We start from the raw sequence: 12281 nt of genomic DNA, 5'->3' as shown, positions 1-12281 counted from the left end.
CTAATATGCAATATTAAAATTTTCAAAATGCGGAGAGAATAGACTGGCGGCACGGGTAAAGTGTAAGAGTGTAATTTTTTTGAACTTTTTATTTAATTCATTGAATTTAAAGGCATGTACTAGAAACCCCAAAAAACTTATATTTGTTTATTAAACTTGGAAATGCGTGTGGCACTGCACGCTGCGCAGTAAGTGTCGTGCATCTCCGAAACCACTTCAATAAATTCAACCAAACTTTAGTACATCAGATACAGTTTGTATTTCCTTCCACGCTTTTAGAAATTACGGCAATCAACTACAAAATCGAAATTTTATATCAGTCGCCTATGCAAGTCACAACTCTTTTGAACATTGAAATACCTATATCGGGTGTCTGCTTAGCTGTGTAAGAATTATCGATATTGAGAGCTATGATTTGCCAGCTGTGTTGGCATTTCTGTTCGGCAAGGTTTGCCAAGTAATCGTGAATCGTTTAAAGCCAGAACAGCGCTTTCAAATTTTGGAAATTTACTTGAAAATAATTAATTGGTTCACGAAGTTCATAGAACGAAGTGTTGAATGCCGATTCACCGTCGTTCTCAACTTGTTCACCTTTGTCCTTCGACTACGTGGAAAAGTTTCCCTATAAAATATAGCTCGTGAAAGATTTGAAACCACATGGACATCGTTTTCGTCGCATTTTCGCCAATTGAGCTCATTCATATTTATTACTCAGATTTATTGGAAAAACTAGTCAAAAATTAGACTGATCGAATGAACCATGTAGCTGCGACGGACAGAAGCCGGGTATCACATTAAAAAAAAATAAATGCATTAAATTATTTGCCAGAATATAACTCATCGAAAATATTCACCCCTTAAATATTTCTGTTTTGTATTATCATTTCAATATTCCATGCTCCTAAAAAACACCCCAAACATACATATATGATTACTACGCAAGTTTTCAAAGAATTCAATATTTTACAAGTGATGTTGGCAGACAAAACTATCTTGGCCATGTTATTGTTGAAGCAGCAAAAACATTCCTCATACATGTACGTGGAGTGCTGCTGGAGTGACAGTCCTTGGCCGGACATATAATAAATCTCGGTCATTCCGGTAACGTAGCACCGACTGTCACCATCATGGTCCTGTCTGTCGCGACTTTTTCTTAACCACTGGATTTTATCGATTATTTCTTGCGTCGCGATTTCAAACGGGCGGCCGCAATTCCGATACAACAGCAACGCAATTGAGTGAGCCAGTAATATTTAGTGAGCTAACGAAATACTAATTTTTCTTTTTCGTTTTTACGAAAATACTGGCAGGCTTTTGCATCAAACTGCTGTCGAAACAAAACTTTTTGACAAATCTGTCAAAAAATTTGTTTCTAATAAATATTTTGAATGATGTTTCTTGATAATAAAAATGTTGAATTTACGAAACAGCGCCACTTGTTCGAATTTTAGTCGCCCTCCCCCTTTTAGGAAAAGTGTAAATGTTAAAGTAAATAATTTGAAATATTTTCTCTTAAGCCTTCTTTTCAGCAATTTTGCGAAACAAATTTGAAAAATATTCGATAAAGAAAAACATTAAAATTTCATCACGAACTATAAGTTTTGGTGCGCCTGTAGGTACTGCTACCTTCACAACTTTAATCGTTTTAAAACTAAAAAGAAGATTTAAGTATTAAAGAATATTAAATATACATACAGTGAAATCGCGATAGTTCGTACACCGTTAATTTGAAAATCGTAAAATAATTCGTAGCAATCCGTAGGACACTTGAAAACATTGCGCTAATTCGTGAATTTTCATACATTTTAAGCCTCTTGTTAATTCGCATTTTTTGACAGTGCAAGTTATGTTCAAGTTCTTATAAGTCGTTATACGAAGTAAAATTCTACACAGTTGTGTTTCGAGAAAATAAATCATAGTAGCCCCATCATTAGTTGGGTCCATCGTGAAAATGGCAACCAAGCCTGCTCTCAAATCTTTCAAACACAAGGCATAATTTCTTCTATGCATTGGTAATGGAGTGAAAAAAACGGAAGAAGTGGTCAAAAATCATAACTTACTTCAATTCCACAAAAGAGAGTTCATAATGCAAGCCAAGGTAACGCAATTTTCTTAATTTGACTTCGCCAAATTTAAATCCTCCAATTCGAAAACCTCATTAATTCGTAAAATATTACTAGTCGCTTGGAATTACGAATTATCGGGACTCCACTGTATTAAAAAACGGAACTGTGCAAACGCAAACTAAAATGAAAAGAAGAAAACAATTTTTTATACAAATATGTGATTGTTTTATTTAAATTTCATACAGTTCGTAGTGTTTTTACTTTAGAAGTTGGTTTGTGTGCGAATCGTAAAGTGGCTGCGAAATATTTTACATTTTCACATAATTAGAGCCCAAAATCAATCGCATCGTTATCAGTACACACTCACATATGTATGTAAGTATGTATTCTCCTTAACTCTTTCCACTTTTGATTACCGTTTATTTATGTATATACTGACGTACGTATTTAATTATATTTGTATTATAATGCATATATAATATTAACTTGCTTCTACATATTTGTAGTTAATTACACAAAATAAAAATTAACATTTTAAAGATAATAATAATAAAAGCATTTCATTTATTTTAACTTAAGTTGTTAGTTCAAATTTTGCATTTACTTTATTTTATATTCACTTTTATTCTTTTCTTTTTAATCGTAATTGTGTTTTACTTGCGCTTGGCTTAAATATAAATTTTTAAAAAATTTATGTAATATAAATAAAAAAATATTTTTTTTTCATTTGCTTATTGAAAAAATAGCATTAAAATAGCTTTTCTCTTGTCAAAGGCTTGCTTTTATGTGTATACATTTGTATGTGTGGGCTGATGTTCGTTTAACATTTTGTATGTGTGCGGGTGCTTTTAATTTAAATTATACATATATATCGGATATTTATGTTATATACTATTTATATTGGATGTGCTTTGTGTTTACATAGACAGGACCCGAAGGGTCCGCCGGTGTTCAGAGAATGATTTTACTGTGTCTGTTGCTGTATTTCAATCTTTTCCACTGTCATGTCTGGATTCATAGCTGTCGCTTCCTAGTAATTGCGAATAATGAAAAAAAACCGCATTACAATTGTTGCAGATCGATATCAAAATATTCCCAAAACTAACCTGAATTGCCTCAGCCAAGGCTTTGTCATGATCAATTGGATCGCCGTCCGATTGTATGGTGATCTTCTGCTCGACTCGTGTTTCCACTATGCCATCACGTTCGGTCTTGTACTGCAAGCAGAAATTGGGAAAATATATATTTGTAAATATATATATAATATATGATGCTCTTTTATAAATATTCATATTTAAATAACGCCAACCGCAAGGGCTTCGAATATGAAATACCAAATTTCAGCAAAGATGAGTAACTATTCTGTAGTTAAATTATTCAGACCCCCCTTTTAATGATGCTTTCTTTTTTTTTTTTTGACGGTACAAAATTTCCTGAAGCTTCATTTTTCATTTTACAGCTTCGCAACTTGTAAGCTTCTTGTTATGGAGGCACTAGTCAATTCTGTAAATCAAAGATGGATAAGTGCCTGTGAAATTGCTAGGCAAGACTAAATTTACGCCTTTAATAATAATATAAAATTGGGTGGACTTGGTAGTGTGCCTCGCAGGACATTGTCTCATAGGAAATCACGCAAGGAGAATAGGCGTTTACATGCATGATTTCTGTCGTAGCTGTAGGAAAAAGGAGGATTTGGAAACAATTCAACTCCTTTCCCCGGCTCTAGCCAGAAGCAGGAACTGATATTATAGATCCCACTTCTTAATAAATATGGATGATCTAGACGCTTTAGTTATTAATAACCTGTTAGGCTTTATCCAAAGCTCAGCATGGTTCAATTTGGAAAGGGAAATGTAGCCCAGCCCCTATGGCTCACAACGCGCCCTTTTTGTGACCATAGGAACAGCGATGCGGCTGCCAAACCTACCTACCTACGTAGATGGACAGAAATCATTAGTTAAAGCTAAAATAATCATTATTTATGGCAGGCTTAGTCGACTGGATGATAACTCTTTGGTTTTTACAGTATGGCTCATTTCAATAGATTTGTAACCCAAAAAGAATAACTCAACACACATATGAAATTAAGCTATACTTAGACCAGAGATCTCTATGTCCTGCGAATACAAGATCTCTGTCACGAGTCCGTAGACATTTCTATTTATGGGTACCCACGCCGTCTTAATCAATAATAGATGCCATACAGTGCAAAATCCAGAACCCGATAATGATTTGAGGCTGAAAAAAAGCCTTGCCTTATTGCCATCTGTCTTATTCACATCAGTGTGGCTTCATTAATAACACTTTGGCGCAATTTTCATATTGTGATGCTACAACTAAACTAATTAGAAGTGGTAGTATGCATGCAAACCCAAAGATAACTAACCCCATCTCAGTAAACATTTTTTTTCAGTGAATTAAAGTATACATTTTTTATTCAAAACGCTTTTACTTTTCTTGAAATATTATTTTCAATCGACTTCAAATGTGATAACTATCTTTAGAGATATATAATAATATAAAATTTAGCAAACAATTTTCGGCAAAATATATTAACCCCTATCTTCTACCTGGTGGGTCTTTTTGACCCCCTGTTTTAAAGAACTCACATGGAAACTAGTTAAAAAGAGCACCCAGAGAGTAGAAATGTGCAACAGAAATTTCAAGCGGACAATTTTCCTAACAGTCACCAAAGATGACAAACTTCTACGAAGTAAAGAAGACGCGTAAATCGCGTCAGTGCTAATACTTTAATACCATAGCTGCGTATTGCTCAATAATGTTACTCAGATGCAGGGTTGGTCAGTGACTTTTTTCTAATGATTTTCGCAAGTATCTCTTCTTCACGTTGTCCACACAACATAGTTTTTGATCATCAACAAACATTAGTCAATATTATAATTAATAAATTACTCGAACATAAATTCAAAGCGTTTTACCCATTATAGGCCTAAATTTGAATAAAATATTAGTTTCGGAACAAATAAATCAATTATTTTCACGGTAGATAGCTGTAGTGATTGATATTTCGTGAAGTATCGATCAAACAAATTTTCTGGAAAACTACTCAACCGATCTTGATGAAATTTTACACAGGTGTCCGAAATACAATTTACTCGTGCTTGAACGAAGGATTTTATTTTTTTTTTCAATTACAACTATTTAAAAAAAAACAAGATGTCAAGCAAATTTGACAGAAACTTTCATTTTTTTGCAAAAATGTCTGCCAAAATTCCAATTTTTACTTTTTTTTCTTTCCTTCGTTCAAGCACGTGTTTATGGTCTCAACTAAAGCACTTATTTTTGTTTTTTCATTTTTGATGAGCCTGTCAGGAGTTATGCTGACAATGCGGATGCACCTTTTTTTCGAGGGGTCACCGGAAATGACGTCACAATGGAGGAGTTATAATTTTTTTTTTTTAATTTCAGAAATTATTCTTTACATATGTATCTATAAGAAGAAAAAAATTTGAATTAAATAAATAATTTTTTACATAGAAAAAAAATATTGAAAGTAGGCCTTTTTTTACCCGACGAAACCCATGTAACCCCTTAAAGTTTACGCTCATTGTCAAGGTGATATTTCAAACTAAAAAATTCGTTTGCCGTCTTTTTTCTGAGTTACAGGGTTTCAGCATGGAAGCCAATAAAAAGAAAATTCGGTACATTTTATAGTTTTTATTTGATAAAGGCGAAAATGCAAACCAGGCCGCTGAAATTGTGAATGGTCTTTATCAGAAGCAGTGAAGAAAGGGCAAATCTTAGAAAGTCGTTGGAATTAGAGCTTGCGAAATTTTTCGTATATTTTCACACAACCAGGCTGTATGAGCAAGTAGTATCGGCACACCTGCTCGATACTTATTACTCGACAATTTTCGAGAGTAAGGTCGAGCATATCGAGTTTTTTGTTTTTTTGAGTAATTTGAGCGATGATTATTTTGATAGTTTTGACTTTTAAGTAAACTCCTTTTTAAAATTTTTATTCATTAAAGTCAAAGCTAAAGAAATGCTGACAAATAAAATTTAAAATTTTTGTTTAGCTACTCAGATTGTTCAAGAGCTCAAAAATTTGCAGCAAACATTTGAACAAGCTATAAACGAAATTCGAGCCCGTATAAAGTCGTTTATCTAGAGCTATAATTTATATCTGAAAAAATAAAATGATATCGCATCTAGAAACTCCAGGAAACATAAGAAATTTCAATTGATGTGTATCGGCAAATTTTACAGATCAGTTTGCTAATACATGAAATAGGCTTACTAAACACTCTTTTCTCCATCTATAAATTTAATATAAAAATAGTTTTTTGGAAATCAATATTCTTTAAACCTCACATACTTCAAATATAAATATTTACAAAAACTATTTATGGCCCACAACCAGTTTAAATACACATAACTACAAAAGATTTGTACACTAGAACTTAAAACAACTAAACAACTAAATGTCTACATAAGATACTTTATGTTTATTCACAAGAACTATTTATTTATAATCATAATGAAATATTAACGCGAAAAGTAAAAACGCGGAACCGAACATTTTTCCCCAATGCGTACACATACTTATATGAATTTATTTGTGCTAGGAATGCCACCCACGGTATTAAGTACCGAAAACCCCCAGAGTAGTTGAGTTAAATACCAACATAATTAATCAATTTTTCTCAACTTAATGTCTAGGGAATAATATGGTATAAAATCATGTTGAAAGGAAGTACTCATTAATCCGCTAATTTTCGCATCCCTAATACAAGGTGTCTCAAAATTTATATCGTGTCATACGTCAAGCATGTTTCACACTTGTGAACTAGACAACTACAATATACTATAAACCGATACGCACTGGCGCACTGGCGCACTACATCCCGCAAAAGCGGAATAATTGTGTTGAATTTTGACCAATAATCGGTCCGTGGAGTTGGCGCAGCGTGAATATAGACGTCAATTTTCGTGTCACGCCAACTGGGGAAACATTCCATGCTCGACTCAAGAGTTAAGCCACACCAGACCTTGCAGAAAAATAAAGAAGCATCCACGAGACGATGGGCCACGCAATTGGGCGCCACCAGCGCATCAGTTAATGCCTGCTGACTATCAGTCGCGTGTGAATTAGTGCCAACAAGGCATCCACAATCCCAAGTGTGACGCAAATCATCATAAACGACGAGACGCATTTCTACTTAAGTGGTTATATCAATAAGCAAAATCTTCTAAAGAAGCAATACATCACCAGCCACTGTGTAGTGCGGCGTTCAAGCGGGAAGATTGATTGGGCCGTATTTTTTTGGGACGTCATCGGCAATATCGGTTCGTGGGGAACGATACAGGGACATGATAAACAACTTCTTGAGTTAGCGGGGCTTGGTGAACTTGTGGTTCACATAAACAGCAAAGGTCACAACGAATATTGTAAAGGACGCATTTACTGGTCGGGTAATGTCCAATTTTGGCGATTTGGTATGGCCAACAAGATCGCCCAATTTAACCATCCCATACTTCTTTCTTTGAGGCTACTTGAAGTCGAGTGATTATGCCAAGAGGCCTCAGACAAACGTAGCACTTAAGTAGAATATTTGACAGGTATGCAAAGTTATGTAAATTGCAATAAAACGGGCACAAACATGTATCAACATGAGCGGCAGCCACTTGACAGATATCATCTTTTCCACTTAACAGAAGTAAAACGATTTGAAAACTAGAATTTTGACTCGTCAGGTATGCGCATGGCAAATTTCTGCACAGTTTTTCAACAAATCGAATTTCGTTTTCATACCAATCCTACATAAGTATGAACATAATATTTCCTATTGCCTACAACTCTGGAAAACTTTCACCAGTGACACAAATTTCTGGTTCGATTGCGAAACACTTTGCTGCTCATGTGGGGCAGGGCCACCTGTTTTTAGAGGGTGTTAGCGTAATAGTCGATCGCGTCGTTTTGTTATGGCCAATGCTTGCTGACTCTAATTGAGCTGGAAGATGATTTAAACTAGAAATGCAGGCGATCACGATTGGCACTTCCCAGAGCAATACCACGTAGAAGCGTGCGAAAATACTAAAATTCAATAAGATATATACCACGGGGGAGAGAATTCAAAACGCGTGGCCAACATCAGATCGTTAAGCGGCTCTCAACGATTTTGAAGGAATCAGTTGATTTGCTGACATAACATAAACACACGACAAAACTGAGATTGTGTTGGTGATATAGGAAAAAATCAACGCAATCTCCGCTGATGTTACTTCGCTGTCGGCGGAATGACTGATTGGAAGAGCGTAAGAATACGTGTGAAATGAGAGGGCACAATTCCGCCGACAAAACCACTGTGACGTAACACCCATTGTTGCTCTCATAATTTCATTTTGTATGGCCAAAACTTAGTTATATTCTACCACTTTTGTATGTATGTATTATCGAAACCAAAATCTAATCATCCAAATGAAAGTGGCTTCAAGAGCCTAGACTAAAAACACCTCGGTCAAACGTGAAAGTTTTGCTCACTGTAATTTCTTGCCAGAAGATCGTGTAATCGCTAAGGACCATTCTCTTGAAATTATGCACCGTTCGCAACTTCTCGCTACCACGCAAAACAACTCTGAATTGGGAAACAACTAATCATTAAGAGAGTTGGACTTTCAAGTTCATTTCAGAGACTTAGTTTTTCGCTTGATGATGAAAGTTATTCCTTCTGTTCACCAGTTCTTGTTTTTGTAAGTCATTGTTGAACAATCTCGTGCCTACAAAACAGGTGCATAGAATAATGCAAAGGCCGTAGTAAATGAGCGATCACAATTCTGTTGCAGAATCTCCTATGACGTGGCAATAGAAATTAGTCGCACAATTTTGCTTCGGATGACCAAAACTTGTAATCTATTACCCTTCGATATATACAATTTTGTTTAAGTTGCTCTTAGGCACAGAAAGGCGAAACGCCGAGCAATGAGAGATGCGAATATCAAATTATCTCCACTCTGCCGCCCTTAAATTTGTTCTGTTTTTCGTTGTATACCTATTTTTTAAATATTTTTTTTTATTTGTATACATACATACATAATTGGCGCTTACACCCTTTTTGTGTGTTTTGCCGGCTTCTCCTCCTATTTGTGGTGTGCGAATTGATGTTGTTCCACAAATGGGGGGGCCTGCAGTTTTAAGCCGACTCCGAACGGCAGATATTTTTTATGAGGAGCAGGAGAAATACACTCGGAGGTTTGTCATTGCCTGCCGAAGGGCTACCACTATTACAAAAAACTTTTTCTTCAGTTTTGTGTTTCACGGAGTTTCGAATCTACGTTCTCCGAATGTAATCACGGTCCAACCCACTCCATTTTGCCAGCGCTTTCTTTCACAAATATTCAGAAAATGAGAATTTATGCACTATTTAAGAAAATTATTTAAACTATTTCTTATAAGGATCATATTCAAATTTTGGGGGATTTCAGGATCCCTTAAATAAGTTTCTTTTTTTCATAAAGCATAGGATATAATTTTTTTTGACACTCTAATACAATTCAACGGTAATTTTCAAAGTGTTGGCGGCACGCGTAAATATTAGATTAAAAAAATATATAAAATAGGTGTCCAATTTTTTTGGCTATAAAACCAATTTAGGGATTTTTTTTATTTGTGCCACCCTATTGCATAAATACATAATTAATTATGGTGTGTACGCATTGGGTGTGAACATCGATTTGCCGGCACATCGAGAATTTCATTTTATTTCATTTTTATTTTCATTTAAACTTACGGTAATAGTTTCAACAGTTCGCGTTTTGCTGCTGAGTGTTTGTGTTGACACAATCTCGCCATGTCCCGAGTAGCCAGGTGTATCTTCGCCTAATATGACGCGGGTCTGTTCAACATGTGGGCCGGTAGTAGTGGTGCTGGTTCCAATCAAAGGCGATGGCTATGAAAAAGTTACCGAAATTTGCTCAGTATTGAAACAGTTAAATTTTTGAACAAAACTATACTTTTATGGATGCTTTGCGAATAATGTACTTTTACAATTACTGTATTCAACACATACTCAAATGCTAACTAATGAAATGTAAATAGTATGTGAGTGCACACAGGTGTAAATATAATTGATATATATGTATTTATGTACGTATGTATGCGTGTATGTAAATATATGATCAATGAGTTCCTTTGATGATTTGGCACAAACCTTGTAGCTGGTCGAGGTACGCACCACACTGGACCCGTCGTATGGGCCATCGATGGGCGTGCCCGAGTCACCAGAGCTAGTCGATGAAATACTGTCTCCACGGTCTCGGAACTACGTTTTTGCGGTTATTGCATTGCAATGGTTTTTTTTTTTAATTATTTTGCAAACACATTCCAAACACAGGTCGGTTTATTAGTATCATTTCATACAACAGAACAGTTAATGCAATTTACGAGTACGGCAATCAACACAGACGATTTAAGACGCAAAGGATTATATATAAATAAATACAATGCAAATAAAGTAAATAAAGATTTTTAAATTGAATATGAAAGTAAGAAATTAAGTAAATCATGCAGGTAAAACCTTAACATGCAACGCTACTGCTTGTCGCGCCACGCTCCTTACCTGATCGCCACTAGTTACTGTCGCTGTGGTTTTTACTTCCTGCGTGACGACGCGCTGCTCCTGCTTGTTAGGGTCGTGGGTCCGCGTTGTCGCCACCGTCTTCTCTTCGAGCTGTTCGGTTTTGGCCTTCTTGCCCAAATCTTCGTGTGTTGTGGCTGTGCGGGTGGTTACAGCAGTGGCAGTTACATAGGCACCGCTCACATCGGCGTCAGCCTGGTTAGTTTATGGGTTTTTCAATTGTTTGATGCATAATTCAACATAAGAACACAACAAAGGATATGAAAGCAAATCAGGATTGAAATGAAGAATGCAAATAAAATGTTTTAAATGTTATAAGCAAAATGTTACTGAACGAAAATTTGTCTTAGTTGAAAAGTGAACGATCAGCAAAGCACTGTAGTTCGAAAAGTATGTACAATATAAATGCGAAAAATTTGTTTTTGAAAAAATGCGGTGGTGAATCCGCGCAGACAAAGTCATCAAATGTATTATAATTCTTAATTCTATATTTTTCTATATTAGATTACACACCCAGATGAATATATGAAACTGCTCCCAATTACATAAGAAGCCCTCAATTGTCTTTCTTCGGAAAGTTTAGTTCAACTTCCACAATACGCAATTTAACCCATGCGACCCCAACGTTGACTGAGAACAATTTTGCATGCTTATAAGTTAACCGGCAGCGTTATCTTTGTCAGTAGTTTTGGCAGCCATATGTGGCTGCATGAAGTTTGCTTAAGGGGGGAGCCTGGTTTATAAGGTCAAAAAAATCATTTTTTTTTTCGTTTTAAGCGATTCCTAATATATTTCAGAATATTCACACAAAGTTACAGAGCCTAATTCTCAATATTTCCGTAGATACAAAGCCAAAGATAGTCGATCGTTAGGTAGTTACGCTGTGACCGGACAGCTATAGTACAAACTTTATCTTCTTTTCTCGACTTTTCATTTTTATGATTTCTTTGAATTGGCGTACATGAATGAAAAAAAACCAATGAACCTTTTGAATTGAATCATGGCTTGTTCTCTTCAGTATTAAATTCTCTTCTATTTGACCTAACAAAATAGATAAGAAAAATTTTCAAGATTTTTATACCAAGTTGAAGTGAATTTTTTTTTTATAGAAAGACATTTTTTTCTTTAAACGTCCAAAAAGTTGAAATATTGCAATTTCTCTTAGTTCATCTAGAATAAAAAATCATGATAATTAGGAATCCATTTGAATTTTTTTCTTTAGATAATATTTACGAGCTGTATCTTGTACGCCAGTTGGAAACTCCAGCGTTGCAGCGCTCTACTAATTTCTATGTTAAACATTTTTTTCAGCTTATTTTAACCAGTACAAAAATTTGTTATACTTTTTAAATGTTCATTAAAAGATAGAAAAAACTTTGCAGTGCTAAATTAATTTTTTCCTTAAAAAAAAAATCGCAAAGAGATGCAATTTTTAGACCTCGTAAACCAGGCCCCCCTTAAATAATAACTCATTTGTGAGACTGCAGCAGTGCTAGTTCTGTGCAAGTTCAAAAGTTTAATAACAGTTTTTATAGATCATCTTATTTAATTGAAGTCTTTTAATTTTAACGGCGACCTCCGTTTTGTCAGATTGGCTTCAGTCTTCGAGATAACGGCA

General features: G+C 35.2%; 1 protein-coding gene across 9 annotated transcripts in view; it reads right to left on the bottom strand.

Annotated features, from left to right (window-relative positions):
* Positions 1-2240: 2240 nt before the first annotated feature.
* LOC128868038 (protein 4.1 homolog) overlaps positions 2241-12281 on the bottom strand; it is a 117312-nt gene continuing 107271 nt past the window's right edge. For 6 of the 9 annotated variants that reach the window (XM_054109753.1, XM_054109755.1, XM_054109757.1 and 3 more), the window contains 5 exons: positions 10646-10858; positions 10238-10348; positions 9818-9976; positions 3173-3283; positions 2243-3096 (listed from right to left, as the gene is read on the bottom strand). In XM_054109753.1, the coding sequence (XP_053965728.1) occupies positions 3031-3096; positions 3173-3283; positions 9818-9976; positions 10238-10348; positions 10646-10858 (660 nt within the window). In that variant the 3' untranslated portion in view covers positions 2243-3030. Of the gene's footprint in view, positions 3097-3172; positions 3284-9817; positions 9977-10237; positions 10349-10645; positions 10859-12281 lie in introns of all 9 variants that reach the window. The other 3 variants (XM_054109760.1, XM_054109759.1, XM_054109761.1) reach the window with 3 other exon arrangements.

Source organism: Anastrepha ludens, chromosome 6 (assembly GCF_028408465.1).
Source record: "Anastrepha ludens isolate Willacy chromosome 6, idAnaLude1.1, whole genome shotgun sequence".
Classification (NCBI taxonomy): Eukaryota; Metazoa; Arthropoda; class Insecta; order Diptera; family Tephritidae; genus Anastrepha; species Anastrepha ludens.
The sequence above is the reverse complement of the archived record's forward strand: the minus strand, read 5'-3'. Positions and strand labels throughout refer to the sequence as shown.